This window comes from Berghia stephanieae, chromosome 12 (assembly GCF_034508935.2).
Source record: "Berghia stephanieae isolate SIO BIC M18660-M18661 chromosome 12, UCSD_Bste_1.3, whole genome shotgun sequence".
NCBI classification, from domain to species: Eukaryota; Metazoa; Mollusca; class Gastropoda; order Nudibranchia; family Aeolidiidae; genus Berghia; species Berghia stephanieae.
The window spans coordinates 12,220,859-12,248,759 of record NC_088371.1 but is presented as its reverse complement, the minus strand read 5'-3'; the positions used below and the strand labels follow the sequence as shown (position 1 = coordinate 12,248,759).

At 36.9% G+C, this 27,901-nt stretch overlaps 1 protein-coding gene across 5 annotated transcripts; it reads right to left on the bottom strand.

The window, feature by feature from the left end:
* Positions 1-783: 783 nt before the first annotated feature.
* LOC144957807 (uncharacterized) lies at positions 784-25,129 on the bottom strand. 5 transcript variants are annotated; one of them, XM_078889247.1, is made up of 8 exons: positions 24,420-25,129; positions 23,314-23,372; positions 22,880-23,096; positions 19,579-19,656; positions 16,286-16,368; positions 8,352-8,683; positions 4,574-5,380; positions 784-2,310 (listed from the first exon to the last, which is right to left on the bottom strand). In XM_078889247.1, exons 3-8 carry the CDS (start codon positions 22,951-22,953, stop codon positions 2,041-2,043), a joined length of 1,644 nt encoding a protein of 547 aa, XP_078745373.1. In that variant the 5' UTR covers positions 22,954-23,096; positions 23,314-23,372; positions 24,420-25,129; the 3' UTR covers positions 784-2,040. The 5 variants fall into 5 exon arrangements, with proteins under 5 accessions (XP_078745373.1, XP_078745372.1, XP_078745371.1 ...); XM_078889246.1 differs by having other exon boundaries at positions 22,880-23,372; XM_078889245.1 differs by lacking the exon at positions 23,314-23,372.
* Positions 25,130-27,901: the final 2,772 nt, after the last annotated feature.

Sequence of the window (27,901 nt, the reverse complement as noted above, 5' to 3'; positions counted from 1 at the left end):
GGGTCATATTATTTTCACTGTGATGTTTTGTAAGAGGAATATATATCTAATTATAATATATTTTTTCAGAAATAAATCTATTTGACATTAAATGATAACCTTGTAAATAAAATAAAATAAAGAATAAATAAAATTCCCTTTATTCATCCCCAAGGGGAAATTTGTCTTTAGGGTCTATTCCAAGGGAAGACTGGAATAACCCAGACGTTAGCCGCAGTGCAGCGCCGCAAAGTGAGCTAGGACGAGGTGACTTGCTCAAGGCCACACAACGAGGCGGGTAGTCGAACTCGGTACCTTTTGGGTACGAAGCAAAGACCGTCCCGCTGAGCCACGCTGCCCCCTGTAACTTCACAGGCGCAAATAAGGGAAGAATTTTGTTCAGCATATGATTGTCGCTTCCACTGCTTTCTTCAAGATGTTATTAACTACAACTCGAGCCGAGTTGTATTGCAGTAATGTCTTATCTATGCGGCATAGTGCGGCTATGTGGTCTAGTGGTATAACACACGCTTTCGGATCGGAAGGTCCTGGGTTCGAGCCTCGCTCGGCGCATAGTTGAGTCCTTGGAGAAGGCTCTTTACTCACATTCTCTCACCGTACTCAGGTGTAAAATGAGTTAACATGGCCGTTAACAGCGTTGTCTCTGTCCCAAAAATTTGTAATATCGCCTGACAGGCGTCATGTCTTGTCCTACATGTTATGTGTTGCTGTTGGCCAGGGACCCCTTGTAAAGCGCTTTGAGCACGTTTAGTGGATATTGCGCTATATAAAAGCTCAAGTCTGTTTTTGTTTTGTTTTTTTTATTTTTTTTTGTTTTGTTTTTTTTTTAATCTCTTTCAGAAATTGGTGACGTAAATGTTGCTGCTCGAAGTTCGAAGAAATAAATAAACAACGCCACTACCACATTATCTCATTCGTCTGTAGTGTTTCATTCATCATGTTTTGTTGATAATGAGGAAACTCGAAACGTCCATTTTGTCTGTTTTCGTTTTTCAAATTGAAGCTTGCTTTCCATTTGACATTGTTATTTATTTCAGAAAGTGGTGGAATCTGGAGTCGAGAGAAAAATCTTGACAAAGGTATTCCTTTGAGCTTTTCTCTTCTTGGGATCATTTCATCTTATTGCTATGTTGACATCGTCTTGTACAAGATAGAACGAATTTCCGTCATTCAGCTCTTTGTTAGTGTTTTTTTCTCCATATATCTTTATGATGTAGTTCATACTAAATGTAATAACCAGACTATAAACGTTCGAGGTTACACATAGTTTTGTGTGTTGGTCCATTATATTTCCGGATGACAATGTTTTTGAGTTTCTTAGCCAAGTGCACGGCATCTATTGTGACGAAATGTTCATGGAAGTGTCAGGTCGGAGCCTTTGTAAACTCCTTGCCTGACACTGACCAAAAAAAACATTACGTCAAAAGAGAAGGCCAGAACACCAAAAACAAAGCAAATCTTGAGTTTTATTCAATAGTTCAACAATCATCTCCTTGAGCACTGGTAACTACAACTCAATAGATAGTATGCACTTGGCTAAGAAGCTTACACCATTTCCATCCGAAAGTATAACGGACCAACACACAAACCTATGTGTAACCTTGAACGTTTATAGATGGTATGCGCTCGGCTAAGAAGCTCACAACATTGCCATCCGGAAGTACAACGGACCAACACACGAAACTGCGTGTAACCATGATCGTTTATAGTCAGGTTAATTCAGTTTAGATAGAATTACTCATATACGCGGATGGCAAAAAACAACAACAAAGACCTGAGTGACGTCAACTTCGAACTATCTACAGTCTGGTAATTAAAGTTTAGTAAGTGTGAATTACTCATAAACATGGATGGCAAAAAAAAAAACCCAATAATAAATACCTGAGTGACGTCAACTTCGTTCTATCAAAAAAGCGATGCAATGACCTTAAAAAATGACTTCAAAATACAATTCTCCGTGTCAGGTTATGAGTTAACCAAGGCCACGGTCAGGCGATGAGGGAACGATGGTTCTTCTTGCTACATGAGAAGAAGAAAAAGTCACCGTATGCGTATAACTTTACCGTTCTCAAACTTAAATCTTTCCGTATTGCCTATGAGTTCTTCTCTAACAGAGCCAGCATTTATGCTGAATCCACTGTGGCTCTGAACCAGAGTCTGGCATGACGTCATCATCAGGGCCTGCTCCCAGATGGCAAGGGCCATGCCCTCGGTCTCGTTCTGATGGTCTTGGACGGATGCTATGTGAACGATTTGTTTATTGCTGCTATGAGCCCGTAACCCGAACTGAGCCTCGCTCTCTCGTCGAACCTGAAATTGAAAGACAAAATTGATAGCGTGAATGAAGCTGACGACATTCAACCCATGTTATCGGTTTTAGACTATAGTCTAGATAGATAGTGTGCGTTTGATTGATTATCTCTTCTGTCGCTAATTTTTAAAAAACAGCATTTTTTTTTAATTTGACCAGAATCGGGTTTTTGTTATTATTATTATTATTATTATTATTATTATTATTATTATTATTATTATTATTATTATTATTATTATTATTATTTATTATTATTATTATTATTATTATTATTATTATTATTATTATTATTATTATTATTATTATTATTATTATTATTGATATTATTATTATTATATATTATTATTATTATTATTATTATTATTATTATTATTATTATTATTATTATTATTATTATTATTATTATTATTATTATTATTTATTATTATTATTATTATTATTGTAGAATCAATTTTCAGTTGTCAGCAGTCAGATTACTTCGACATCAAGAACCAACCTCGAAACGGTGGGTTGCAGATTGAACGCAAGCGTCTGATATGAATGAGAAGCAGTGACGTCACACCTTCCTCTCATCCGGTTCAAAACTCATTGGAAGTGTGTGGTGTAACCAGTCTTCCGAACAATGTATAAAGAATGAATAGGTTACATACTGAATCATGAGGTGACATAACTATTTTATCAGCAGGTTGGATAGGCAGATTCTTATTATTAATAAATTTTTAAGAAGTTAAAAAATTCCCTTTATTCATCCTAAAGGGGAAACTTGTCTCTAGGGTCTATCTCAAGGGAAGACTAGAATAACCCAGGCGTCAGCCGCAGTGAAGCTAGGGCGAGGTGACTTGCTCGAGGCCACAAAGCGCTGCGGCGGGTGATCGAACTCGTTACACTTTGGGTACGAAGCAAATACCATACCGCTGAGCCACGCTGCCCGGTGGGACAACAAAGAGTGAGGATGGATGATCTTTCTTGACAATCGGCTTTTTTTTAGACTAGAAAATAAAAAGCCATCACTCTGAAACCAGAAGATAAGTTGTACAATATGTGTAGCCAGTCCTCTGGAGGACTGGTTTTACACTTCCAACGAAATTGGAACCAGTATTTTGACATCACATCGGAAAAAAAATGTGTAATATGTGACCCCTGGTCTCAAAACGGTATTATGTCGGGATGGACCGGATGCTAAAAAGTCAAATTATTGTTTAAACTGGGCAAAAATATGAAACGTATTTAGCACAGTAAAATATGATATTCCTTCTCCTCTATAAAGCATATAAACTCAACGTAAGCATGATGTTTCTGGCTACAAATTCCATTTTCAGCATCTTAATCATCCCGACTTAATACCGTTTTGAGACGAGGGGTTACATATTGTCGTCATTTCTCGTCCTACATTTTACGTGTTGCTGTTGACTTTGAGCACGTTTAGTAGATATTACAATATATAGATAGTATGAAGTTGACGTCATTCGGGTCTTTTTTATTGCTTTTTGCCATCCGCGTTTATAAGTAATTCTCACAAAACTGTATTAACCAGACTATAAACGTTCAAGGTTACACAAAGGTTTGTGTGTTGGTCCGTTATACTTCCGTATGGCAATGTTGTGAGCTTCTTAGCCAAGTGCATACTATCTATAAATGCAAAGGCCTGCCAGATATCGATTACCAACACCAAACGCCTGCCCATTATACCCAAGCAGATTTTATCAGTAATCATTTGAATTTGAGTCATTGGGTGATAGAATTACCATTTATTTAAGAAGACTATTGGTATTGCATGACATAATCAGTCGGAAGGTGAAAATTTTGGATTTGCATTTTCTGAAAGAATACACTCCCCAGAGCATTTTAATCTTTATGGAGTGATTTTTCATGAAGTTATGGTCAGATGTATGGGAAAGGTATCCAGCAACTTTTCTCAAATTTCATACTTTTTCACCTTGACTAGAAGTGAAATTAATCTTTGATATTTCCCGAAGATGTACAAAAAGTGTTGATTAACTCATTTATGACAAGAACTCATTTTTTATTTTTAAAAATTAACCTTCTAACAAAACTTGGCAATATCTCAGTTCAAACTTTATCACCATCCGATTGATTATGTCATCCACTGTAACATATATCTGTAAAAATAAAATATATTATCTTTAGATTTGCCAGTAATTCTGTGCTCGTTAGCAAGCAATTAACACGGGCTGGTCATAATAATTTTGACCCCAACCCTACTTTTTGTAAAGAATAGAATGATGTACTAATGCAACAAACCTGATCACTATCAGTTGCTATGTAGAGATGCTGTCCTCTTTCAACATAAGGTCGTGCAAACTCCCACAATGCACCTGTGCTGTTCATCAAGTTTCTTACACTCCTTTCAAAAGGCATAGTCGGATTTCTTCCCATTCTGACGTGCATACAGACAAGGTTTAGATCCACTACGTCATATCCTTTCGCTTTCCGAATACTCTGAACTGTCAGTTTTTTATTACCGATCACTTTGTCCTTGATTTTTTTACTTTTACAAAACATGCCCAGATCTTTAGACGAGACTAATGGACGATTCATTCGACTCGTGTTGTAGTAATAACCAGGAAACATGTCTGACTGATTCTTATTAATTTCTGACACACAATTTAGTATACTTTCCTCTCCATTTATTACATCCTTATTATTAGATTTATTAATGTCGGTGTCATTGTGCTGCGCTTCTTTGAGAAAGCGTTCCCTATTATTGCCGTATTTTCTTATAAATCCACATGCATCGCGACATATTTTGGAGGTTTTTAGACTGTTCATGATATTGTTGTCAAGTTGCTGATCTTGAAAAATATTGACGAGCATTTCGTTAAGAGATTTACGAATTAAATCGGTTGGTTTCATCAGCATCCTTAGTGCATGCCCAGTCGCTGAAGTTGGCCTTTTATTATAAGCCCAGTCTGGGAGGCGTTTTCTGTAGAAGCGACTTGTTTTCAGCCCATATATAAAGTTGTGGTTTGTTCTGAAGTAGACGACGTCTTGCGGGTATTGTTGATTGAAATGAATTTCGAAATTAAATCTCTTTTTGGGATTGAGAAACTGTGGAAAGAGAATTGAATGGATTGTTGATAAAACGTATAAGGAAATAATAAATAAATAAAATAAAATAATATTCCCTTTATTCATCATCCCATAGGGGTAATTTGTCTCTCGGGTCTATTCAAGAGGTCTATTCTAGGGTCTATTTTCTATACAAAATTTTCCTTTTAAATGAATAAAATACATTATTATTATTATTATTATTATTATTATTATTATTATTATTATTATTATTATTATTATTATTATTATTATTATTCCAAGGGAAGACTGGAATAACCCAGGCGTCAGCCGCAGTGAAGCGCCGCAAATTGAGCTATGGCAAGGTGACTTGCTCAAGGCCACCAGCGCCGTACCGCTGAGCCACGCAAATAGCAAATAGATCTAAAACAAATAGATCATTTTAACGGAGAGCAATATCCACTAAGGGGGTCCCGATAGCTCAGTTGGTAGAGCACTCGCTTCCCAAGCAAAGGGACCGAGATCAATCCCGGGTGCAGTCGAGATTTTTTCTGACCCCCTGTCCACTCAGCAGTGATTGGGTAACTGGGTCTGATAGATCTGGTGGAAAGTAATTTGCGATCGACTAGCGTCCTATGCAAGGGTAGCAAGAAAGTCCATTTGACGCTATAGAAACCGGGATAAATTCCGGCTCCATAGGTCTATGGCTCTGAAGGATTACTTTTTTTTTAAATATCCACTGAACGTGCTCAAAGCGCTTACAAAGGGTACCTAGCCAACAGCAACATTTAACATGAAGGACGAGACATGACGCCTGTTAGGCGACATTACAATTTTGTTCGACAGAAACAACACTGCGTTAACGGCCATGTATTCATTTTACACCTGAGTACGGTGGAGAATGTGAGTAAAGGGGCTTTTCCAAGGACTGAACTATGAGCTGAGCGAGGCTCGAACCAAGGACCTTCCGATCCGAAGTGTCATACCACAAGACCACATAGCCGCATATCAGACCTGCAAAATGCTGCGCGTCATTTGTGACCCATCGTCCAAATCTGACGTTTTGTCGGGATAAACAAGATGCTGAAAATTAAAATTTTAGCCAAGAAATATTTGACTTGGGTCGAGTTTTCATAACCTATTATAGAGAATTGATATAGTTTTTCTTTTAACGGGGAAAAATTAGAAAGTCATAATTTATGATTAATTTTTAGAAGTTTCTAGTAATATTTCGACATATTTATGATCATCCTTTTAAAAAAATTAATTAATTTTCCGACACCTGGTACACCCTACTTAATACCGTTTTTAGGCAATAGGTTACATCTGAGTAGTGTGATTATGTTTTGGGCGAATATGCGGTCTTGTGGAATGAGATGGAAAGAGACCCCTCGTCTCAAAACGGTATTAAGTCGGGATGGATCAGATGCTAAAAAGTCAAATAATAGCTAAACTGGTCAAAAATATGAAACGTTGGTATTTAGCACAGTAAAATATGATATTCCAACTCCTCTATAAAGCAAATAAACTCAACTTAAGCATGATAATTCTGGCTACAGATTCCATTTTCAGCATCTTAATCTTCCCGACTTAATACCGTTTTGAGACGAAGGGTCACATATCAGATGGTATTGGATGGACTAAATATAAGAAAGAAAGTTATCCTGGTGACTGTAAAGCACAGATTGTTGGCGTACTGTGGCAATATACGACGCTACAGCAGTCTCTAGAAGCCAATACTTGAAGGAAAGATTAATGGGGGTGGATTGGGGGGGGGGGGATGGGAGAGGGAGACAACGAAAAAGCTGGTTGGGAAATATGAATGAAATGACAGGGAGCATGATGAAGATGGCGCGAGACACAGAATAGGATTCAATAGTCTGATGTCACGTCCACCCAGCAACGAGCAGCTTGGTTTCTAAACAAAGAAAATCGGTACTTTTTACTCTTCATGCTGGCTAGAACTTTTTCACATGTCATGTTATCAGAATGTATAAAAGTCAAAACATGATCAGATTTATAATGTTTTTCTCTTCTTGATACACTTTCATTATTCGTCGGAGAAGTGTATTTCATAAGGTCGTCCGCCATTGTTCCGATAGTTTAGAACCAGTTACTAAGTTACTATGAGTCATTACGAGGGAAGTGACGTTACGACCGTTGAACCCTATTGTGGAAGACCATGGCAACCAACCTCTATGAGGAGGAACTCCGGTAAGGCAATGTATGACACTCGCGTTGAGAAAGGCTCCTTACTCACATTTTCTCAACGTACTCCGGTGTAAAATTTGGACCTGGTCGTGAACGGTGTTTTTCTCGCGAGTATAGAATAGCCTCCCAGATGAAGTGGCTGAAAACGGTTGCCAACATGCCTCACGCGGTTGCAAGAGTTCACATCGCGATTTAAAAAAAAAAAATAATCTATGTACTTTTTATTAGTATTATGTGCAGAGTTTTAACAAGTTTACAATGTAAAACCCTACAAAGTGTGGAGTGATCCTCGACAATATTGGAGGTTTCCACAAGAAGAAGAAGAAGAAGAAGAAGAAGAAGAAGAAGAAGAAGAAGAAGAAGAAGAAGAAGAAGAAGAAGAAGAAGAAGAAGAAGACATTTAGGACTATTATCGCTAACAGGCAGGCGTCGTGTGTCATCCTACATGTTAAGCTTTGCTGTTGGCTGAGGACCCCTTATAACGCGATTTGAGCACGTTTAGTGAATATTGCCCTATATAGATGTTCAGGTTTTGTGTAACTAAAGTGACAAAAACTATAATCTCACCCTTTACCATCATGTTGGTGTTAAAACCGTCAGTCGGATATAACATACCAACACACAAAACTATGTATAACGTTTATAGTCAGATTTATATATTCTGTGAGAACTAATCACCAAAGTAGCTGTCTAAAAACAATAGCAAAGTGACGTCAATTTCATTCCTTTTAAAGGCTACATTCCCTCCCCCTTTTTTCCTAGCTTAAAAAAATAATTTTAAAAAATAAAGAAAACTTACCTCTACTTCTATGCTAGTCTTCCCTTGTAGTTTCCAAGCCGGGATGTCCCAGTTCACCTCGTTTGGCTGCAGGAATTTAGTCAACGGGCACGGCTGTGTCCACATGATGCCGAAAGTCCGATTGGTTACGAGAGCCATAACATAGAGGGACGCGACAGCTCTTTGCCTATCTCCAAGCCCATAGCAATACGTTGTGTTGTCACACACATAGATTATAAATCTCTCTCTCCCTGGGTTGCTGGTACTGGTAGACGTCCTGAGTCGTTGTGAAGCCTTTAAATAGGATGACGTTGATAGCTGCTGGACTTTCCGTACTCTTTTTGTTGTGGTATCTGGGAATTATATAATGAATGACAACTATATTGAAAGTAATATATATATATATATATATATATATATATATATATATATATATATATATAAACGTGTGCTTTTATATAGAGCAATATCCACTTAACGTTCTCAAGGCGCTTTACAAGGTGTCCCTGGTCAAAAGAAACATTTAACATTTAGGACGGAACATGACGCCTGTTGGGCGATATTATAATTTTTTTTCGGACTGAGACAACGCTATTAACAACCGGGTACTCATTTTACGCCTGAATACGGTGAGAGAATATGAGTAAAGAGCTTTCTCCAAGGACTCAACTATGCGCCGAGCGAGGCTCGAACCCGAAAGCGAGTGTCATACCATTAGACCACATAGCCGCACAGCCGCACTTTCTGTACCTAAGATTGTAATCACCGAAGACAAAAATCCTTGTTGACTTTGCGATAGAGAATACAAATATTTTAATCATCGAAGACAAAATATCCTTGTTGACATTACCATAGGGAATACAATTGCAATGCTTCTTTTCAGTCAGTCGTTGACGGCGCAATAATAATTTATTCCATGACATGTCACAAAATACAGGAGTTGAAAAAGCAATAGATTGTACCAGTTTCGTCCCTTAGCCTGCGTATAGATAGTATGCGCTTGGCTAAGAAGCTCATACCATTGCCATCCGGAAGTATAACGGACCAACACACAATACTGTGTGTATCCATGAACGTTCATAGTCTGGTTAATACAGTTCAGTGAGCATTACTCATAAACACGGATGGCAAAAAAAAAACAATAACAAAGACGTGAGTGACGTCATCTTCGAATTATCTATAGATTGAAGATGACGTTACTCGGGTCTTTGTTATTGTTTTTTGCCATCCGCATTTATGAGTAATACTCACTAAACTGAATTAACTAGACTATAGATAGAATGCGCTTGGCCAAGGAGTTCACAACATTGCCATCCGGAAGTATAACGGACCAACACACAAACTCTGTGTAACCATGAACTTTTATAGTCTGGTTAATACAGTTTAGTGAGAACAACTCACACACGCGGATGGCAAAAACAATAACAAAGGCCTGATTGACGTCATCTGCATACTATCTATAGATAGGATGCGCTTGGCCAAGGAGTTCACAACATTGCCATCCGGAAGTATAACGGACCAACACACAAACTCTGTGTAACCATGAACTTCTATAGTCTGGTTAATACAGTTTAGTGAGAACAACTCACAAACGCGAATGGCAAAAACAATAACAAAGGCCTGAGTGACGTCATCTGCATACTATCTATAAACGGTTACACATCGTTTTGTCTGTTGTCCGTTATACTTCCGGGTGGCAATGTTGTGAGCTTCTTAGCCAAGCGCATACTATCTATAAACTGAGAGTGACGAATCCATGCATGCGGCATGCAATCAACCAAGAGTGAACAGTCTGATTGAATATCGTTTGTTGTGTGTTTCATTTATATTATTCAGTATCGTTTTAACATAACATTATCATATCACGGTATGTCTCTTGTGGTATGACGCTCGCTTTCGGATCGGAAAGTCCAGGGTTCGAAACCCTCTTGCCCATAATTGAGTCCTTGGAAAAGGTTCTTTACTCACATTTTCTTACTGTTCTCAGGTGTAAAATGAGTACCTGTCGTTAACAGCGTTGTAGAATTGTAATATCGCCTAACATGTTGCATGTTGCTGTTGGTCAGTGACCCTTTGTGAAGCGCGTTGAGCACATTAAGTGGATATTGCCCTCTCGATAGTTCGAAGATGACGTCACTCAGGCCTTTGTTATTGTTTTTGCCATCCGCGTTTGCAGTTGTTCTCACTAAACTGTTTTAACCAGACTATAAAAGTTCATGGTTACACAGAGTTTGTGTGTTGGTCCGTTATACTTCCGGATGGCAATGTTGTGAACTCATTGGACAAGCGCATACTATCTACATAAAAGCTCAAGCTCAGTTGACAAAAACTAGTGTCGTGTCTAAAAGGTGAAAAGTTGTTCTAATTTGTTGCTACCCGTTACTTTAACTAAAGTAAAGAAGTCCTTCAAAGGCAATAGGCCCATGGAGCCGGAGTTTATCCCGGTTTCTAAAGCGTGAAACGGACAATAGCAATTGCTTGCTACCCTTAGATCGTAAAGACCTTTCCGTTAGATCTAACAGACACAGCTATCCATTTATTTATGGGTGGTGGGGGGGTGGTGTGTCGGAAAAAAATATCTCGGCTGCACCCGGGATCGATCTTGGTCCCTTTGGGTGTGAAGCGAGTGCTCATCCATCTGAGCTATCAGGGCACCCGTTAGTTTAATGGGAGCGATCTATAGATAGTTCGAAGATGACGTCACTCAGGTCTTTGTTATTGTTTTTTGCCATCCGCGTCTATGAGTAATGCTCACTGAACTGTTTTAACCCGACTATAGATAGTATGCAGATGACGTCACTCAGGCCTTTGTTATTGTTTTTGCCATCCGCGTTTGTGAGTTGTTCTCACTAAACTGTATTAATTAGACTATAACAGTTCATGGTTACACAGAGTTTGTGTGTTGGTCCGTTATACTTCCGGATGGCAATGTTGTGAACTCCTTGGCCAAGCGCATTCTATCTATAAACGTTCATGGATACACACAGTTTTGTGTGTTGGTCCGTTATACTTCCGGATGGCAATGTTATGAGCTTCTTAGCCAAGCGCATACTATCTATATTCATGTTTTCGTCCATTCAAGTCATCAATCACACGATTTGTTGCTGTCCAACTATTGGATATTTCTCAAGAAATGTAAACACGCTGCTGTGTTTATAAAAATTGTAAACATACCCATGTGTCAAATTGAACAAAATATCCAATAGTGATGTTAAATTCTCTTTCAGGGGACTAATCCTAGTATAATATTCTAACAGGCACCTTAACGAAACATAATAAGAAAATAGGGAATTTTAAAAAAAAGGATAAGACAAGAAAAACAAAACTAGAGCATTTATATAGCGCAATATCCACAAAACGTGCTCAAAGCGCCTCAGCTAAAAGCAAAACTTTATATGTAGGACGAGACATGACGATCATTAGGATGTATTACAACTTTTTTTTCCGACAGAGACAACGCTGTTAACGCCCAGGTACTCATTTTACACCTAAGTACGGAAAGAGAATGTGAGTAAAGACTAAAGAGCCTTTTCCAAGGACTCAACCTTGCGCCGCTCAACGCGGGGCGTGAATCTAGGACCTTCCGATTCGAAAGCGAGTGTCGTACCTCATACCAGAAGACCACAAAGTCACAATACAAGAACAGGAAAAAAAGGGAAAAAAAAAGAAGGGGGGGAAGAAGAAAGAAAGAAAAATTATAACGAAATGTAACATAAAGTCATAAATGAAGAGTCTCATTGAAATATCATGGAGTCACTGGCATGCAGTGACACCAGGGTTTTGTTGATGCTATGTGTTTAAGCAAAATACTCACAACATCTACCGGCCAGATGAAACGTGATAACACACAAAACCAGTGTAACTTTAAACGTTTATTGTCTGTTTGAGAAAGATAGTTCGAAGAATGACGTGACTCAGGTCTTTGTTATTGTTTTATGCCATCCGCGTTTATGAGTAGTTCTCACTGAACTGTATTAACCTGACTATAAACGATCATGGATACGCACAGTTTTGTGTGTTGGTCCGTTATACTTCCGGATGGCAATGTTGTGAACTCCTTGGCCAAGCGCATTCTATCTATAGATTCTGTGCGCTTGGCTAAGAAACTCAAAACATTGCAATCGGGAAATATAACGGACAACACACAACTATGTGTAACCTTGAACTTTTATAGTCTGGTTAATACAGTTTAGGGAGAATTAATCATAAACATGGATGGCAAAAAACAATAACAAAGGCCTGAGTGAAGTCAACTTCGTTCTATCTATATTTTAGTGAGAACTTATGACTCAGAACTGGGTGACGTTGACTTCATTCGTTCTTTGTAGCAAGAAGAGCTTTCACAAAGATAACACAACGTTCTTTGACCTATTCTTTTCATCTTTACTTTAAGTTTAATCTGAGCTTTTATATAGCGCAATAGATAGTTCGAAGATGACGTCATTCAGGTCTTTGTTATTGTTTTTTGCCATCCACGTTTATGAATAATGCTTACTGAACTGTATTAACCTGACTTTTAACGTTCATGGATACACACAGTTTGGGTGTTGGTCCGTTATACTTCCGGATGGCAATGTTATGAGCTTCTTTGCCAAGCGCATACTATTTATATCCACTTTAATTACTCAAAAGCGCTTTACAATGGGTCCCTGGCCAACAGCAACACTAAACATATCGGACGAGATGACGCTTGTTAGGTGATACTACATTATTTTCCTACAGACAACGTTGTTTAAGGCCAGGTAGGTGCTCATCTTACACCTGAGTAGTAATGTGAGAAAATGTGAAATAAAGAGCCTTGTCTTAGGACTCAACTATGCGCCCTTCAGAGCGGGACTCGAACCCAGGACCTTCCGATCCGAAGGCGAGTGTCATACCACAAGACCACATAACAAACTCCTCTTTCAAATATCGATCGATTAAAATGATCGGCGTTTGAAAAAAAAAAAACCATTTAAAGCGACTTTTATGGCTTGATCAATTAATTGAACTAACTCAGGAAATTACTGTGTAAATTTAATTGTTCATAATCTGATCGAGAAAATCGTGGGATAACTAATCACCCATAAGGCAGCAGCTTCTAATTGTTCTCACACTACTTTGTTACTTCGATCGACCCAATCAGCAAAGTCCGGTCCGCATTCGTGCACAACGCGAACCCGCCCGGTAGCATCGTCACAACACACCGTTCAACTGGATGATCTGTGGTTTCGGGTTATTAGGCGGTATAGATAGTATGCGCTTGGCTATGAAGCTCACAACATTGCCAACCAGAAGTATAACGGACCAACACACAAAACTGTGTGTTTCCATGAACGTTTATAGTCGGGTTAATACAGTTCAGTGAGCATTACTCATAAACGCGGATGACAAAAAACAATAACAAAGACCCGAGTGACGTCATCTTCGAACTATCTATAGATAGTATGCGCTTGGCTAAGAAGTTCACAACATTGCCATCCGGAAGTATAAAGGACCAACACACAAAACTCTGTGTAACCATGAACTTTTATTGTCTGGATAATACAGTTCAGTGAGAATTACTCATGAACGCGGATGGCAAAAAACAATAACAAAGGCCGGAGTGACGTCAACTTCATTCTATCTTTGGATAGTTCGAAGTTGACGTCACTCGTGTCTTTGTTATTGTTACACACAGTTTGTGTGTTGGTCCGTTATACTTCCGGGTGGCAATGTTATGAGCTTCTTGGCCAAGCGCATCATCTAGTCAGCTGATCCTGCGTAGGACGTTGCTTCCCGAACTTTCTTGCGAAACAGATTATGGTTTTCCGCCAGTCTACTTGCTTGAGTTGCTGTCATTCCCAGCCATTCACATATAGATAGAATGCGCTTGGCCAAGGAGTTCACAACATTGCCATCCGGAAGTATAACGGACCAACACACAAACTCTGTGTAACCATGAACTTTTATAATCTGGTTAATACAGTTTAGTGAGAACAACTCACATACGCGGATGGCAAAAACAATAACAAAGGCCTGAGTGACGTCATCTGCATACTATCTTTATTTTGTTCCCAGCTTCTTGTTGGTCTACCTCTTCCTCTCTTGCCGTCTACCCTTGTCTGCAGAATGTGATTTTCTAATGATTCGTGGCGAGTCGTGTGGCCAAAATAGTTCAGTTTCAATTTCTTTACAGTTTGAAGAAGAATTGGTAATTTTATTCCGATCCTTCTCAGGACTTCTTTCTTTGTTTGTTTTTCAGTCCATGATATTCTGAGTATTTTTCTGTAGCATGCCATTTCAAAAGCTGTGATCTTTGTGCTCTCTGCTTTGCTGATAGTCCATGCTTCGCATCCATATGTTGCAGTTGGGAAAACAACACTTTTGAGGATTTTGATTTTTGTTTGAATGCACTGCCCTTTCCAGATATTATTCATCTTTTCTAGCTTTGATCTTGCCATTGCTAGTCTCCTCCAAGCGCATACTATATATAAAAACAATAACAATGACCAGAGAGCGGTCGATTTCATTCACGTTAATGTTTATAAACAACCAACATTGTTTGTCCGAGCACGTGTGAGGGTGGGTCACAAATTCCGTGTTTTGATTGGTCAAAAATCGACTGATTTATTATGGGACCCATCATCTCAAAAATGATGTTATGCCCAGGTGCTGTAGGTGCTTTAGATGCCAAATATTGACTTTATTGAACATAAAATAAAAGCCAATATAAGACTTGGTTCAGCTTTTATGTTCTATTCAAGGGAGTGAATATAATTTCTTAAACTTACAAGAACTAAAATTTCACATTTCTTGTCATAAAATAAATAAATAATAAATTCCCTTTATTCATCCCGAAGGGTAAATTTTTCTTTAGGATCTATTCCAAAGGAAGACTGGAATAGCCCAGGCGTCAGCCGCAATGCAGCGCCGCTATGTGAGCTAAGGTTAGGTGACTTGCTCAATGCCACACAGCTCGACGGGTTGTCGAACTCGGTACCTTTCGGGTACGAAGCACAGACCATACCACTGAACCACGCTGTCCCATTTAATCTTTTGCGGCTATGTTGTCTTTTGGTATTACACTATCCTTCGGACTGGAAGGTCTTGGGTTCGAGTCTCGCTCTGCGTGGCGCTTAGTTGAGTCCTTGGAAAAAAGCTTTTTACTCACATTCTCTCATCGTATTCGGGTGCAAAAATGAGTACCTTGCCGTTAACAGCGTTGTCTCTGTTGGAATAAAATTTGTATTACCGGCCTAACAGGCGTCATGTTTTGTCCTAAATGTTATTTGATTGCGTTGGCTCGGGACCTTTACTTGTAAAGCACATTGCGCACGTTTAGTGGATATTGCGCTATGTAAAAGTTTAAGTTTGAAATCCTTTCTTGACAACAGGTTCCCAGGACATAATACAGTTGTAAGGTGATGGGTTACATATTATGATCAAACAGGAGGTTTTTCACTTTCATGATTACAGGAAACGTTACACCCATAGAGTGGATATTAACACCCCCCCCCCCCTACCACCCCCGCTACCCCCGGCCACTTTTCTGCCAAAAGATTTTACTTGTTTACTTTCAAAGAAATCTTTGAAGTTGGATTATGTAATCCTCGCACATACCATTTAGGTGCTTTGGGAGTAACATTTTAAAATTGATATGCATATGTATGCATAATATGGGTTATAATATTATGTTGTATGAAAGGGTGTATATAAAACATGACATCCGTACAATGACTCTCTCTCTCTCTCTCTCTCTCTCTCTCTCTCTCTCTCTCTCTCTCTATCTATCTATCTATCTATCTATCTATCTATCTATCTATCTATCTCTCCCTCTCTCTCTCTCTCTCTCACTCTCTCTCTCTCTCTTCTCTCTCTCACTCTCTTTTCTCTCTTTCTCTCCCCCCTCTCTCTCTCTCTCTATCTATCTCTCTATCTCTCTCTCTCTCTCTCTCTCTCTCTCTCTCTCGGTCTCTCTCGGTCTCTCTGTGTACCTTGTTTCCCCATTGGTATATACATGTTTTCGGTGCCGACTGTCTTCAAATCCGGATCTGAGTATTGTCTCTCAACATTTGGCCTGTAAAAATAACATGAATGAATGAATAAATGAATTTATATAGCGCCTAGATCCACAATGTGCTCAGAGGCGCTTTACAATGCAAATAAAACACAACAATAAATTGATAATTTAAGCATAACATCTATCATATTGGAAAAGCATTAATCAATTTGTAATTTAATTACCACGCACTGTGCTACAAGATGAAAATTTAGGATATCTATAACATGTAAGCCTAATAGAAATGTTAAACATCAAATGATTTTCTAAAGAGATGTGTTTTAAGTTTCTTTTTAAAGTTTTCAAATGTCGGACACTTTTTGAGGGATGAAGGCAGTTGATTCCATAAGACGGGTGCTGACTGGCTAAAAGATCTCTCACTAAAAGACAATCTACAGCGAGGAACCTGGAAGAGATCATGACCACTGGATCTAAGTTCTCTCTCCGGCACATAGAGATTACCCATGTTTTGTAGCTATACAGGATCTGTCTTATTAAAACATTTAAGAGCATAGCATAGAATTTTGAACATAATTCGGCTCTTAACAGGGAGCTAGTGCAAAGATATTAAAATCGGCGTTACATGCTCTTTCACCCCACAACCAGTCACCATTCTAGCAGCTCTATTTTCCACTTTCTGAAGCTGTCTCATTATATTTTGGTGACGATTGTAACAGAGCGTTACAGTCATCTATTCGGTTAAGTGCAAACGATGTGATTAATGTTTTGACAGTCTCAGTATCCAAAAGATGTCTAATTCTATAAATTTTATGGAGATGAAGATGACAAATCTGAGCAACTTTAATAACATGAACGTCCATACACAATCGTGAATCTAAATATACACCTAAATTCCTGACATTTCCACCATTTACAATCTTAATTTGACTACTAGCAATGCTCAATGATTCTCTTTCTGTTCTTTTCCGGTTATGTCCATAAAAACTTATTATTTCCGTTTTATCCTCATTTAACTTTAATTTATTTAAAACCATCCAATCTTTTATGTCTTTCACGCACGCTTCCACTCGAGATACAATGTCCACTCTCGTATCGTTAGTAACAGGGAAATAAATTTGAGTATCGTCGGCATACAAGTGAAAATTCAACTCATACGCCGAGATTATAGCATTTATGGGTGTTGTATACAAGGTATAATATGGGCCCCAGGACAGAACCCTGGGGTACCCCAAACTGCAGAACACTAATATCAGAAAGAGAATCTTCAATGGCAACACACTTTGTGCGGTCAGAAAGATAAGATTCAAACCAGTCCAAAACATCATTTTGAATATTAAAATCGGTTTGAAGTCTGTTTAAGAGCAACTTCCGATCAATGGTATCGAATGCGGCACTTAAATCAAGCAGTATGAGCACTGCCGTCTTCTTATCAGCAACATAATTAACAAGATCATTGTGCACTTTGATCAGAGCAGACTCGGTGCAGTGTCCCTTGCGATAAGCAGATTGTACCATTGATCGAAAGTTGCTCACATCTAAAAAGGTATTCAATTTAGAGCATACGATTTTTTCTATTATTTTAGATAACGTACTTAAATTAGACACAGGCCTGAAGTTTTTATAACTATTTTTGTCCAATGAAGGCTTTTTCTACAAAGGACGCACAATTGCTTTCTTAAGGCATGCTGGAACTGTCGAGGTGTGAAAACTAGATTGAACAATGTCGAGAATCACCGGCGCCAGCTCTTCTACACAATCCTTTAGAAGCCATGTGGGGATAGGGTCAAGCCGGCATGTCTTCTTTGGCATGAAGAATATGAAGAATAATCGCATGAGCTCCTAAACTGACTATTGCACCATTTATGCAACACACACATTCACACGCACTGACACATACAAACCCACACAAATAAACACAACACACATGGTGTCTCGGAGTTATAGCGCTATATAAGTTTTCAGTGTTATTATTATTATTATTATTAGTAGTAGTAGTAGTAGTAGTAGTAGTAGTAGTAGTAGTAGTAGTAGTAGTAGTAGTGGTAGTAGTAGTAGTAGTAGTAGTAGTAGTAGTAGTAGTAGTAGTAGTAGTAGTAGTAGTAGTAGAAGTAGTAGTAGTAGTAGTAGTAGTAGTAGTAGTAGTAGTAGTAGTAGTAGTAGTAGTAGTAATATTTGTTTGCTTGATTGTTTGTTTGGACCCCTGACATCACTCAATGGGGCAGTCACATATTTTTCCAAAAGTGAACATCTCTGTGGTTTTCCCCCTGTACTTTTTAATGGGAGTGATCTATAGATAGTATGCACTTGACTGAGAAGTTCACAACATTGCCATCCGGAAGTAAAACTGGCTAATACACAAAACTGTGCGTTACCTTGAAGGTTTATAGTCTGGTTAATACAGTTTTGTGAGAAGCACTCATAAACGCGGATGGCAAAAACAATAACAAAGACATGAGTGACGTCATCTTCGAACTATCTATATTGATGTTTTCGTCCAACCTTGTCTTCGATCACATGATTTGTTGCTGTACAACGATTGGACATTTCTCAATAAATGTAAACACGCTGTTTTGTTTATGAAAGTTGTTAACATACCCATGAGTCATGTTGAGCAAAATGATCAATTGTGACTTTGGATATTTCTCAAACTGTGAACACTTCTCACTATGTGGGTCATTTTGAGCACACTTTGCAATGTGACCAATGACCGAGAGCAGATGGAAATGTAATATAGATCATGCCCATTAATAATGACGCCCTCCATGCGATTTTCTATATCCTACTTGTTCATTGTTGTTATCATTATTGCAAAGCGCTTTGAGCACATTTATTAGATAGATATTGTGGTATGTAAAAAATCTGGGTGATGTACGTCTCTGATCTAAAGCTTGGCTAAGAATCTCACAACATTGCCATCCGGAAATATAACGAACCAACACACAAAACTATGTGTAACCTTGAACGTTTATAGTCTGGTTAATACAGTTTAGTGAGAATTACTCATAAACGCGGATGGCAAAAAAGACTAAAGACCCGAGAGACGTCAACTTCGATCTATCTTCAGATAGGGTGCGCTTGGCTAAGAAACTCACAACATTGCCATCCGGAAGGAAAACGGACGAACGCACAAAACTATGTGTAACCATTAACTTTCTTTAGTCTGGTTAATACAGTTGAGTGATAATTACTCATAAACATGGATAGCAAAAAGCAATAACAAAGACCCAAGTAACGTCAAATTCATTCTATCTATATTATCTTCTTTACCTTGAGAGAAGGTCTTGTTCATCTCTTAAAAGTATCACAACGGCACACAACAATAACACAGAGAATATAATCACCACTCTGTTGAAAAAACAATCATGATGATATTGGTGTTGTTGTGGTTGATGATGATGATGATGATGATGATGATGATATGATGATGATGATGATGATAGCCATGATTATGACGATGTTGAAGATGATGGTGATGATGTGATGATGATGATGATGATGATGATGATGATGATGATGATGATGATGATGATGATGATGATGAGTGATGAGATGATGATGATGATGATAATGATGATGATGATGATGATCTCTGTTCTCTCTCTCTCTCTCTCTCTCTCTCTCTCTGTGCTCTGCTCTGCTCTCTCTCTCTCTCTCTCTCTCTCTCTCTCTCTCTCTCTCTCTCTCAAGATAATATGCGCTTGGCTAAGAAGCTCACAACATTGCCATCCGGAAGTATAACGGACCTACACAAAAACCTGTATGTAACCATGAACGTTTATAGTCTGGTTAATAGGGAGAATTACCCATAAACGCGGATGACAAAAAACAATAACAAAGACCTCAGTGACGTCAACTTCCAACTATCTATAGATAGAAAAAATTTGACGTCACTCAGGTATTTGTTGTTGTTGTTTGTTTTTTGGGTTTCTTTTTTTTTTTGCCATCCGCGTTTATGAGTAATTCTCACTAATCTGTATTAACCTGACTATAGATAGTATGCGCTTGGCAAAGAATCTCATAACATTGCCATCCGGAAGTATAACGGATCAACACCCAAAACTGTGTGTATCCATGAACGTTTATAGCCAGGTTAATACACTTCAGTGAGCATTACTCATAAACGCGGATGGCAAAAAACAATAACAAAGACCCGATTGACGTCATCTTCGAACTATCTATAAAGTTCAAGGTTACACATAGTTTTGTGAGTTGGTCCGTTATACTTCCGGTTGGCAATGTTGTGAGCTTCTTAGCCAAGCGCATACTCACTCTATAGATAGTATGTACTTGGCTAAGAAGCTCACAACATTGCCTTCCGGAAGTATAACGGACCTACACAAAAACATGTATGTAACCATGAACGTTTATAGTCTGGTTAATACAGCTTAGGGAGAATTACCCATAAACGCGGATGACAAAAAACAATAACAAAGACCTCAGTGACGTCAACTTCCAACTATCTATAGATAGAAAAAATTTGACGTCACTCAGGTATTTGTTGTTGTTGTTTGTTTTTTGTTTGTTTGGGTTTGTTTTGTTTTTTTTTTTGGGGGGGGGGGGTTGGGTTTGTATGTTTTTTTGCCATCCGCGTTTATGAGTAATTCTCACTAATCTGTATTAACCTGACTATAAACGTTCAAGGTTACACATAGTTTTGTGAGTTGGTCCGTTATACTTCCGGTTGGCAATGTTGTGAGCTTCTCAGCCAAGCGCATACTCCCTCTATACAAACTATGCAGTCGTGGTATCAAAATGTTGATTGACGTCATCTTCTCCATCCAGACAGGCCTGCCTACGACTACCAAAAACTCGTAGAATTACGAAATTTTGACTCCAATTTCAGAACATTATGGGCATCTCAAAGTCATTAAAACTTATTGAAAATGAAAGTTGATTCCAGACTACATAATTTTAACTCACTCAACCCTAACACCGACTATATTCATAGTTTACCCGGGTTCCTTTATTTATCCCATGCCTATTTATTACATTTTTTCTGAGACAAATTATTGGCGTAGTATCCAAGCAAATGTTTTTAGTTTTTACATGTTAATGGTAGTTGAATAAACTTATCTGTGTACCTGATCATTTTTAATACATTTTTTCCAATTTGGAAAAGTAGCAAAAATCTCTCGGATCGAGTGAGTTAAAGATTTTTGAAGTGTGAGGCGAATTGTTGTTCTATAAAGTTAACTATAACAACCACCATTTTTATCTCTTAAAACTACTAATTTTAAAAGGTTCAGGTGGGCAGGTCTGTGTTCCGCTCATAGAACAACAACCTGACGGCTAGTCTATACGGCTATGTGGTCTTGCGGTATGAGACTCCCATTCGGACTGGAAGATCCATGGTTCAAGTCCCGCTCTGAGCGCGCATAGTCGAGCCTTTGGAAAAGGTTATTTACTCACATTTTCTCATCGTACTCAGATGTAAAATGAGTACCTGGTAGTTAAGAATGTTGTCTCTGTAGGAGCAAAACAATGTAATATCGCCTAACAGGCGTCATGTCTGGTGTTTCTGTTGGCTAGAAACTCCTTGTAAAGCCCTTTGAGCACATTTAGTGGATATTGCTCTATATAGATGCTCTATTTTTTTAATGTATTATTTTAAAATATTTGTTTCATAAAAAGCAGATAGAATTTAACTCTCGTTTCATGAGAATCAACCGGACTAATAATTGGGTTTCATGAGAAGCAACTAAGGATAAACTCCAGACAAATATGACCCCTCTTCCCAAAACGGTATTAAGTCGGGATGATTATAATGCTGAAAATGGAATTTGTAGCCAGAAATATCATGCTTAAGTTGAGTTTATATGCTTTATAGAGGAGAAGGAATATCATAATATTTTACTGTGCCAACGTTTCATACTTTTGACCAATTTAACTATAATTTGACTTTTTTAGCATCTGGTCCATCCCGACATAATACGGATTTGAGACGAGGTGTCAAAAATGAGAAGCAGCCGGGGTTAAATTCTAGCTTTGTAGGAAACAACTGGGGTTTGACTTGGAATTCACGAGAAGCAACAGCGGTTTAAATCCAGTTTGTTTGTTTGTTTGTTTTTCCCTTAACCCTCTCCTTACCACCCATAGGAAAATCGTCACATTCGTTACGATGTAACCGACAATTTTCTCATTCTGATTTCTCTTGTACATCACAAAATTTTAAAAAATGCTTTGATTACAGTTATAAATACTAAACACTGTGTTGTAGAGGTCACTTGGTACTTTTTTGTTTGAGTAAAAAAGGCTATTTTTGCGCTGTGTGGGTGTGAATTTTCGAGAGAAATTCTAAAAATAGCTGGTAAGGAGAGAGTTAATTGAACAACTGTGGTTTAACTCAGATTTCTGGACACTACTAAAATTCTGACAGGTTGCTTTACCAAATATAACAATAATGTATTTAAAAAGAAAATAAAAACAAAACATATTTTTTAACAAAGAAAAAGAGAAGATAAAACATAGCGGCATGTAACTTTAACCAATCAGTGACTCGACTAAATTTTACGCCTGAATGTTATAAGTTTTAATTAAATATTAAGATAAATTTTATGAAAACAATTACCTTAAAATACGCTTCCTTGCAATGAGACGCATTGTATTCAATATCCCATTACCGATCACAGTTCGTAAGCACATGATAGAATAAGTAGATTTTACTTTACGCGTAACCAAATAGCACTAGATAGCTACTAAATATAAAGTTATTTTATAATGCAACAAATATCGGTTCGGGGTATGAAATTGATATTTATATGCTCTCGCCGCTTCTTGAAGCAATGCTAAAATTTTAAAATAAAGCTAAAAGTTCCAAACAATTTTTTAAAAGTGTTTTCAGAATATAACTTATTTAACTTAAACACAAGATACCATAGGCTATAGCTTTTTTTTAAGAATTCAAATGGACACCTTTTCAAGTTTCAAGCGCCCATTGTCACGGAACATTAAGTAAATAAATTAAAAAATATTTCAATAGTTTATGTTGTTTGAAATATTCACAGAACAGAACTTGGTCTTGGAAAGGCAAGCACTGGTTACCACCAGTTAAATGTCGTACTCTGGAAAAACTCGTATTTAACCATTTGGCCAGAAAACTCGTCCTTCATATTTCAACCGATCTATTAATAAATGACCCTCATCTTGGCAAAGACTCCCAAACCTGAGACCTCACAATGTCTTCCATCAAGTCCCAGGTTTGAGAAATTTCGCCTTGAAAGGGTCGTTTAAATCGATTGATATTTGAAGGACGAGTTTTCTGGCCAAGTTTTTGAATACGTGGTTTGTTTGTTTTTTTCTCCAGAGTAAGGCAGTCTGATCTACTGGTTAAAATGGAAAGTGAGGCGAGAGCTTCAAAAAGCCATGTATTATCCTTTAGAATGAATACAGAAGCTGTGTTCTATAAAAAGTATTCAACAAAAATGAATGCAGAACGTTTCGGGCCCGAAAGCCCTTCTTCGGTCGTCAAGTTTAGCTTAGCCCGATTGAACGTGCAAAGACTGTCTGCCCTGGTGACGACAACACGTGAAGTCTATCCGTTCTAATTGCTTGTTGTCGCTGGCTGAAGAAGAATTCTGAAGTGTTCTGTGACAGGTGTTTTGTTCAGTTATGAAATTGTTTGTTTTGTTGTTGTTGTTTTTTTTTTTTGTGTTTTTTTTATTTGTTATTTTCATTTTGTTTTTTGTTTGTTTGTTTGTTTTTTGTTGTTGTTGTTTTTTAGTTTTTGTTCTGTTTTTATATAGGAATTTTTCTCCAAAGCTTTTTCCTCTAATGAAAACGTCTAATAGATCTAGGAAGAATTAGTCCCAAAAAAAACAAACCTTGAATTGTGCAAATTAGGGTTGAAAGCATAAAAAATAGATATGTTGTAGAATATGAAAAATCCTTTAATTTGTGCTATAGAACCAACTCTCATCCTACATATTTTGAATTTAATCCATGTGTGTTTGTTTTTTAATGTTTGATTTTTTTTTTTTAACTTTTTGTGCAGGTGAATCTTTTTGTGTTTCCCTCTCACATCATAAACTATTGAACTTTCACAAACAATGAACTAAAATAACACATAAGAAATAATCAAAGTATCAGCAAATAGAGTCGTTGCTGTGTACCAAATGTGTTTTAATACTGTATGTATCCGGGCACCCTAAAATTGAGGTTGCGTGAAAATGAAACTTTAAAAATAAATCCCGTATTAAATTCAGAACCAAAAAATCGCTTGTCCCAAGATCCAAAATGTCAATTTATGTTCGCGACAATTTATAAGCTCCTAAATTACATTATCTACAGCGTTACACTCACAAAACATATTTTTTTCAAATTTCGACAGAAATTTTTTTACATCACAAAAGAAGAATGGCTTTAATTTGTCAAAAAGCCTCAACCCTCATACTTCTTGGAAGCCCCTGTTTTTTTGTTTTGTTGTGTTTGTTTGTTTGCTTTTTTGCTTGTTTTTTTTTTGTTTTTTTGTTTTTTGTTTGTTTGGTTTTTTTTTTTTGGTTTTGGTTTTTTGTTTGTTTTGTATTGTTTATTGTTTTTGGGGGGTGTTTTTGTTGTATTTTTAGAAGTTTTGACATATTGAAGTAATTTAAATCGATGGATATTTGGATTGAAATACCTGACCAAAAAAGGTAAAAAAAAATAAAAAAATTTTAAGAAATTGTTTTGCTGAAATACGACACTAGATCTATAGTGATAACGCACGCGGAATTATTTCTTATCATGAAAGACATTTTTAAAATATTGGTCAGAAAAGTCTCCCTTCAAATAATTATCGATTAAAATGGCGCTCATCTTGTCAAAAACTCTCAAATCTGGGACGTCTTTGAAAATTAATTTGAAGTCCCAGGTTTGACAATAGCGGATAAGACGAGGGTCGTTTTAATATGTCGATATTAAAAGGACGAGTTTCCTGGCCAAATTGTCAAAAATGTTGTGTTTGGGTTTTTTTAAAGAGCGCGGCACCTTTAGGCACGACACCACACCTTGTCTTAGCACTGAGCATTGCTGTGATCTACTGAAAATTATAGACTGTTTAACATTTGAATAGGTGAGACTTAGAATCGTTTATCGTATGCTGTAACGAGGAAATGCCATTTTTCGCCTTCAACCTAAAGGTAGTATCGCATGCCCGCTGTAGTTTTAACTGATATAAGATTCTTGAAGTTTGACCACAGACCTCTGGAAATGGAAAATGTTTAGCTGGTATAAATCTAAAACTAAATAATAATAATAATAATGATAATGATGATGATGATAATAATAATGATAATAATAATAATAATAATGATAATGATAATAATAATAATAATAATAATAATATAATAATAATAATAATAATAATAATAATAATAATAATAATAATAATAATGATATAATAATAATAATAATAATAATAATAATAATAATAATAATAATAATAATAATAATGATAATAATAATGATAATAATAATAATAATAATAATAATAATAATAATAATGATAATAATAATAATAATAATAATAATAATAATATAATAATAATAATAATAATAATAATAATAATATATAATAATAATAATAATAATAATAATAATAATAATAATAATAATAATAATAATAATAATAATAATATAATAATAATAATAATAATAATAATAATAATATAATAATAATAATAATAATAATAATAATAATAATAATAATAATAATAATAATAATAATAATAATAATAATAATAATAATAATAATAATAATAATGATAATAATAATAATAATAATAATAATAATAATAATAATAATAATAATAATAATAATAATAATAATAATATGCCAAAAGAACATGATCTTTTACCATGGGTAAAGAAACCTTCGAATCCCGTTCGATTGTTCACTTCATTGCATTCTGCCCTTGGGGAAAGCATTTAAGAAGTGTCCTTATGAGGATCAAACGTCAAATTAAATTTTTTTTTTCCCAACCGAAATCTAATTTTGACCCGCCACATGGTATCACGTTGCAACTATTCTTTTTAAAATGGAGATTAACGTCAGTATGATAGAAAATGGGGGTTCTTGTCATTTTGTTTTGTTTGTTCTTTTTAATCATGTTTTTTTTTTTTTCGTTTTGTTCTTTCTTCTATTTTTTGTTTGTTTTGTTTTAGTTTTTGATTTGGTTTTGTTTATATTTTTTTTTTTTGTTTGTTTGTTTGTTTGTATTTATTTTGTATTGTCTTTGTTTTGATATGCTTTTGTTTTTAATTTTTTTTTTTGGGGGGGGGGGGGGGGGGGGGGGGGTTTATTCAAATATTAAGTTAAAGAAACAATACATACTCACTTCAACTAAGACATGGGAAGTAGTTGCTTCATCTTATGTTATTGTTGTTGTTTTTGTTGTTGTTGTTGTTGTTGTTTTCATATCTTCTTCTTTCTTTATCCACTTTACTTCAATGTGTATATTATGTTTATTGTAAATGAAAAACTTCAATACTTTTCTTGTAATATCTATTCATTCCTTCACCCCCCCCCCCCCTTTCTCCAACCCTCCCCACCCGTCCAATATCTTTTTAATGAGTTCACGCGATCCCCCGGCATTCAGCAATAATAAACGCCATTAATGTAAACGCCTCCTTAGAATTAGCATGAATAGAATCTTTGAACGACTCGATTCAATAAAATCAAGAAAGCTAATCTATTTCGAACATAAATAACGGTAACTCGGGAGAAAGAATTTAGGTTTGATCAATGTTGTTTGCGGCTATGTGGTCTAGTGGTATGACACTCGCTGTCGGATCGGGAGGTCCTGGGTTCGAGCCTCGCTCGGCGCACAGTTGAGTCCTTGGAAAAGTCTCTTTACTCACATTCTCTCATCGTACTTCTTCTTCTTCTAGGTTCCATGCCTGGTCCAGGCTTCGGATACTGCATGAATTATCTCTCTCCATTCCTCCCTGTCTCTTGCTTTTTCAAACAGCTCTTGGATTGTTAGGTTGGTGAAGCCCTTCAGTTGGTCTATGAGTGTTTTTCTTTGTCTCCCCCGGGCGCGTTTACCAGGTATTTTTCCACAACTTGCCAGGTATTCATTCTTATCTTTCCTTACTATGTGTCCGAAAAAGGATAGTTGTCGATCCACTATTAAGGGCATTAGTTTCCTTTGTTGGTATGTTTGTTTTAGCACTTCTTCGTTCGTTTTGTGTGCAGTATACGATATTCTCTGCATCCTTCTCAAGCACCACATTTCAAAAGCTTCAATGTTCTTTTGTGTTTCTGCATTTGTAGTCCAGCTTTCGCATCCGTATAACAAGATTGGCCACACGTAGCACTTCAAGACTCGGAATCTAATCCCGAACGACATCTGTTTGTTTTTCAAAATGTTTCCCAGGTCCATGAAGGCCTGTTTGGCTTGAGTTATTCTTGCTCGTATGTCTCGGTTACCTCTCATCGTACGCAGGTGTAAAATGAATACCTGGCTGTTAACAGCGTTGTCTCTGTCCGAAATATTGTTATATCGCCTAATAGGAGTCATGTCCCGTCCTATTAAGTGTTGCTGTTGGCTAGGGACCCATTGTAAAGCGCTTTGAGCACGTTTAGTGGATGTTTCCCTATAGATAGTATGAAGTT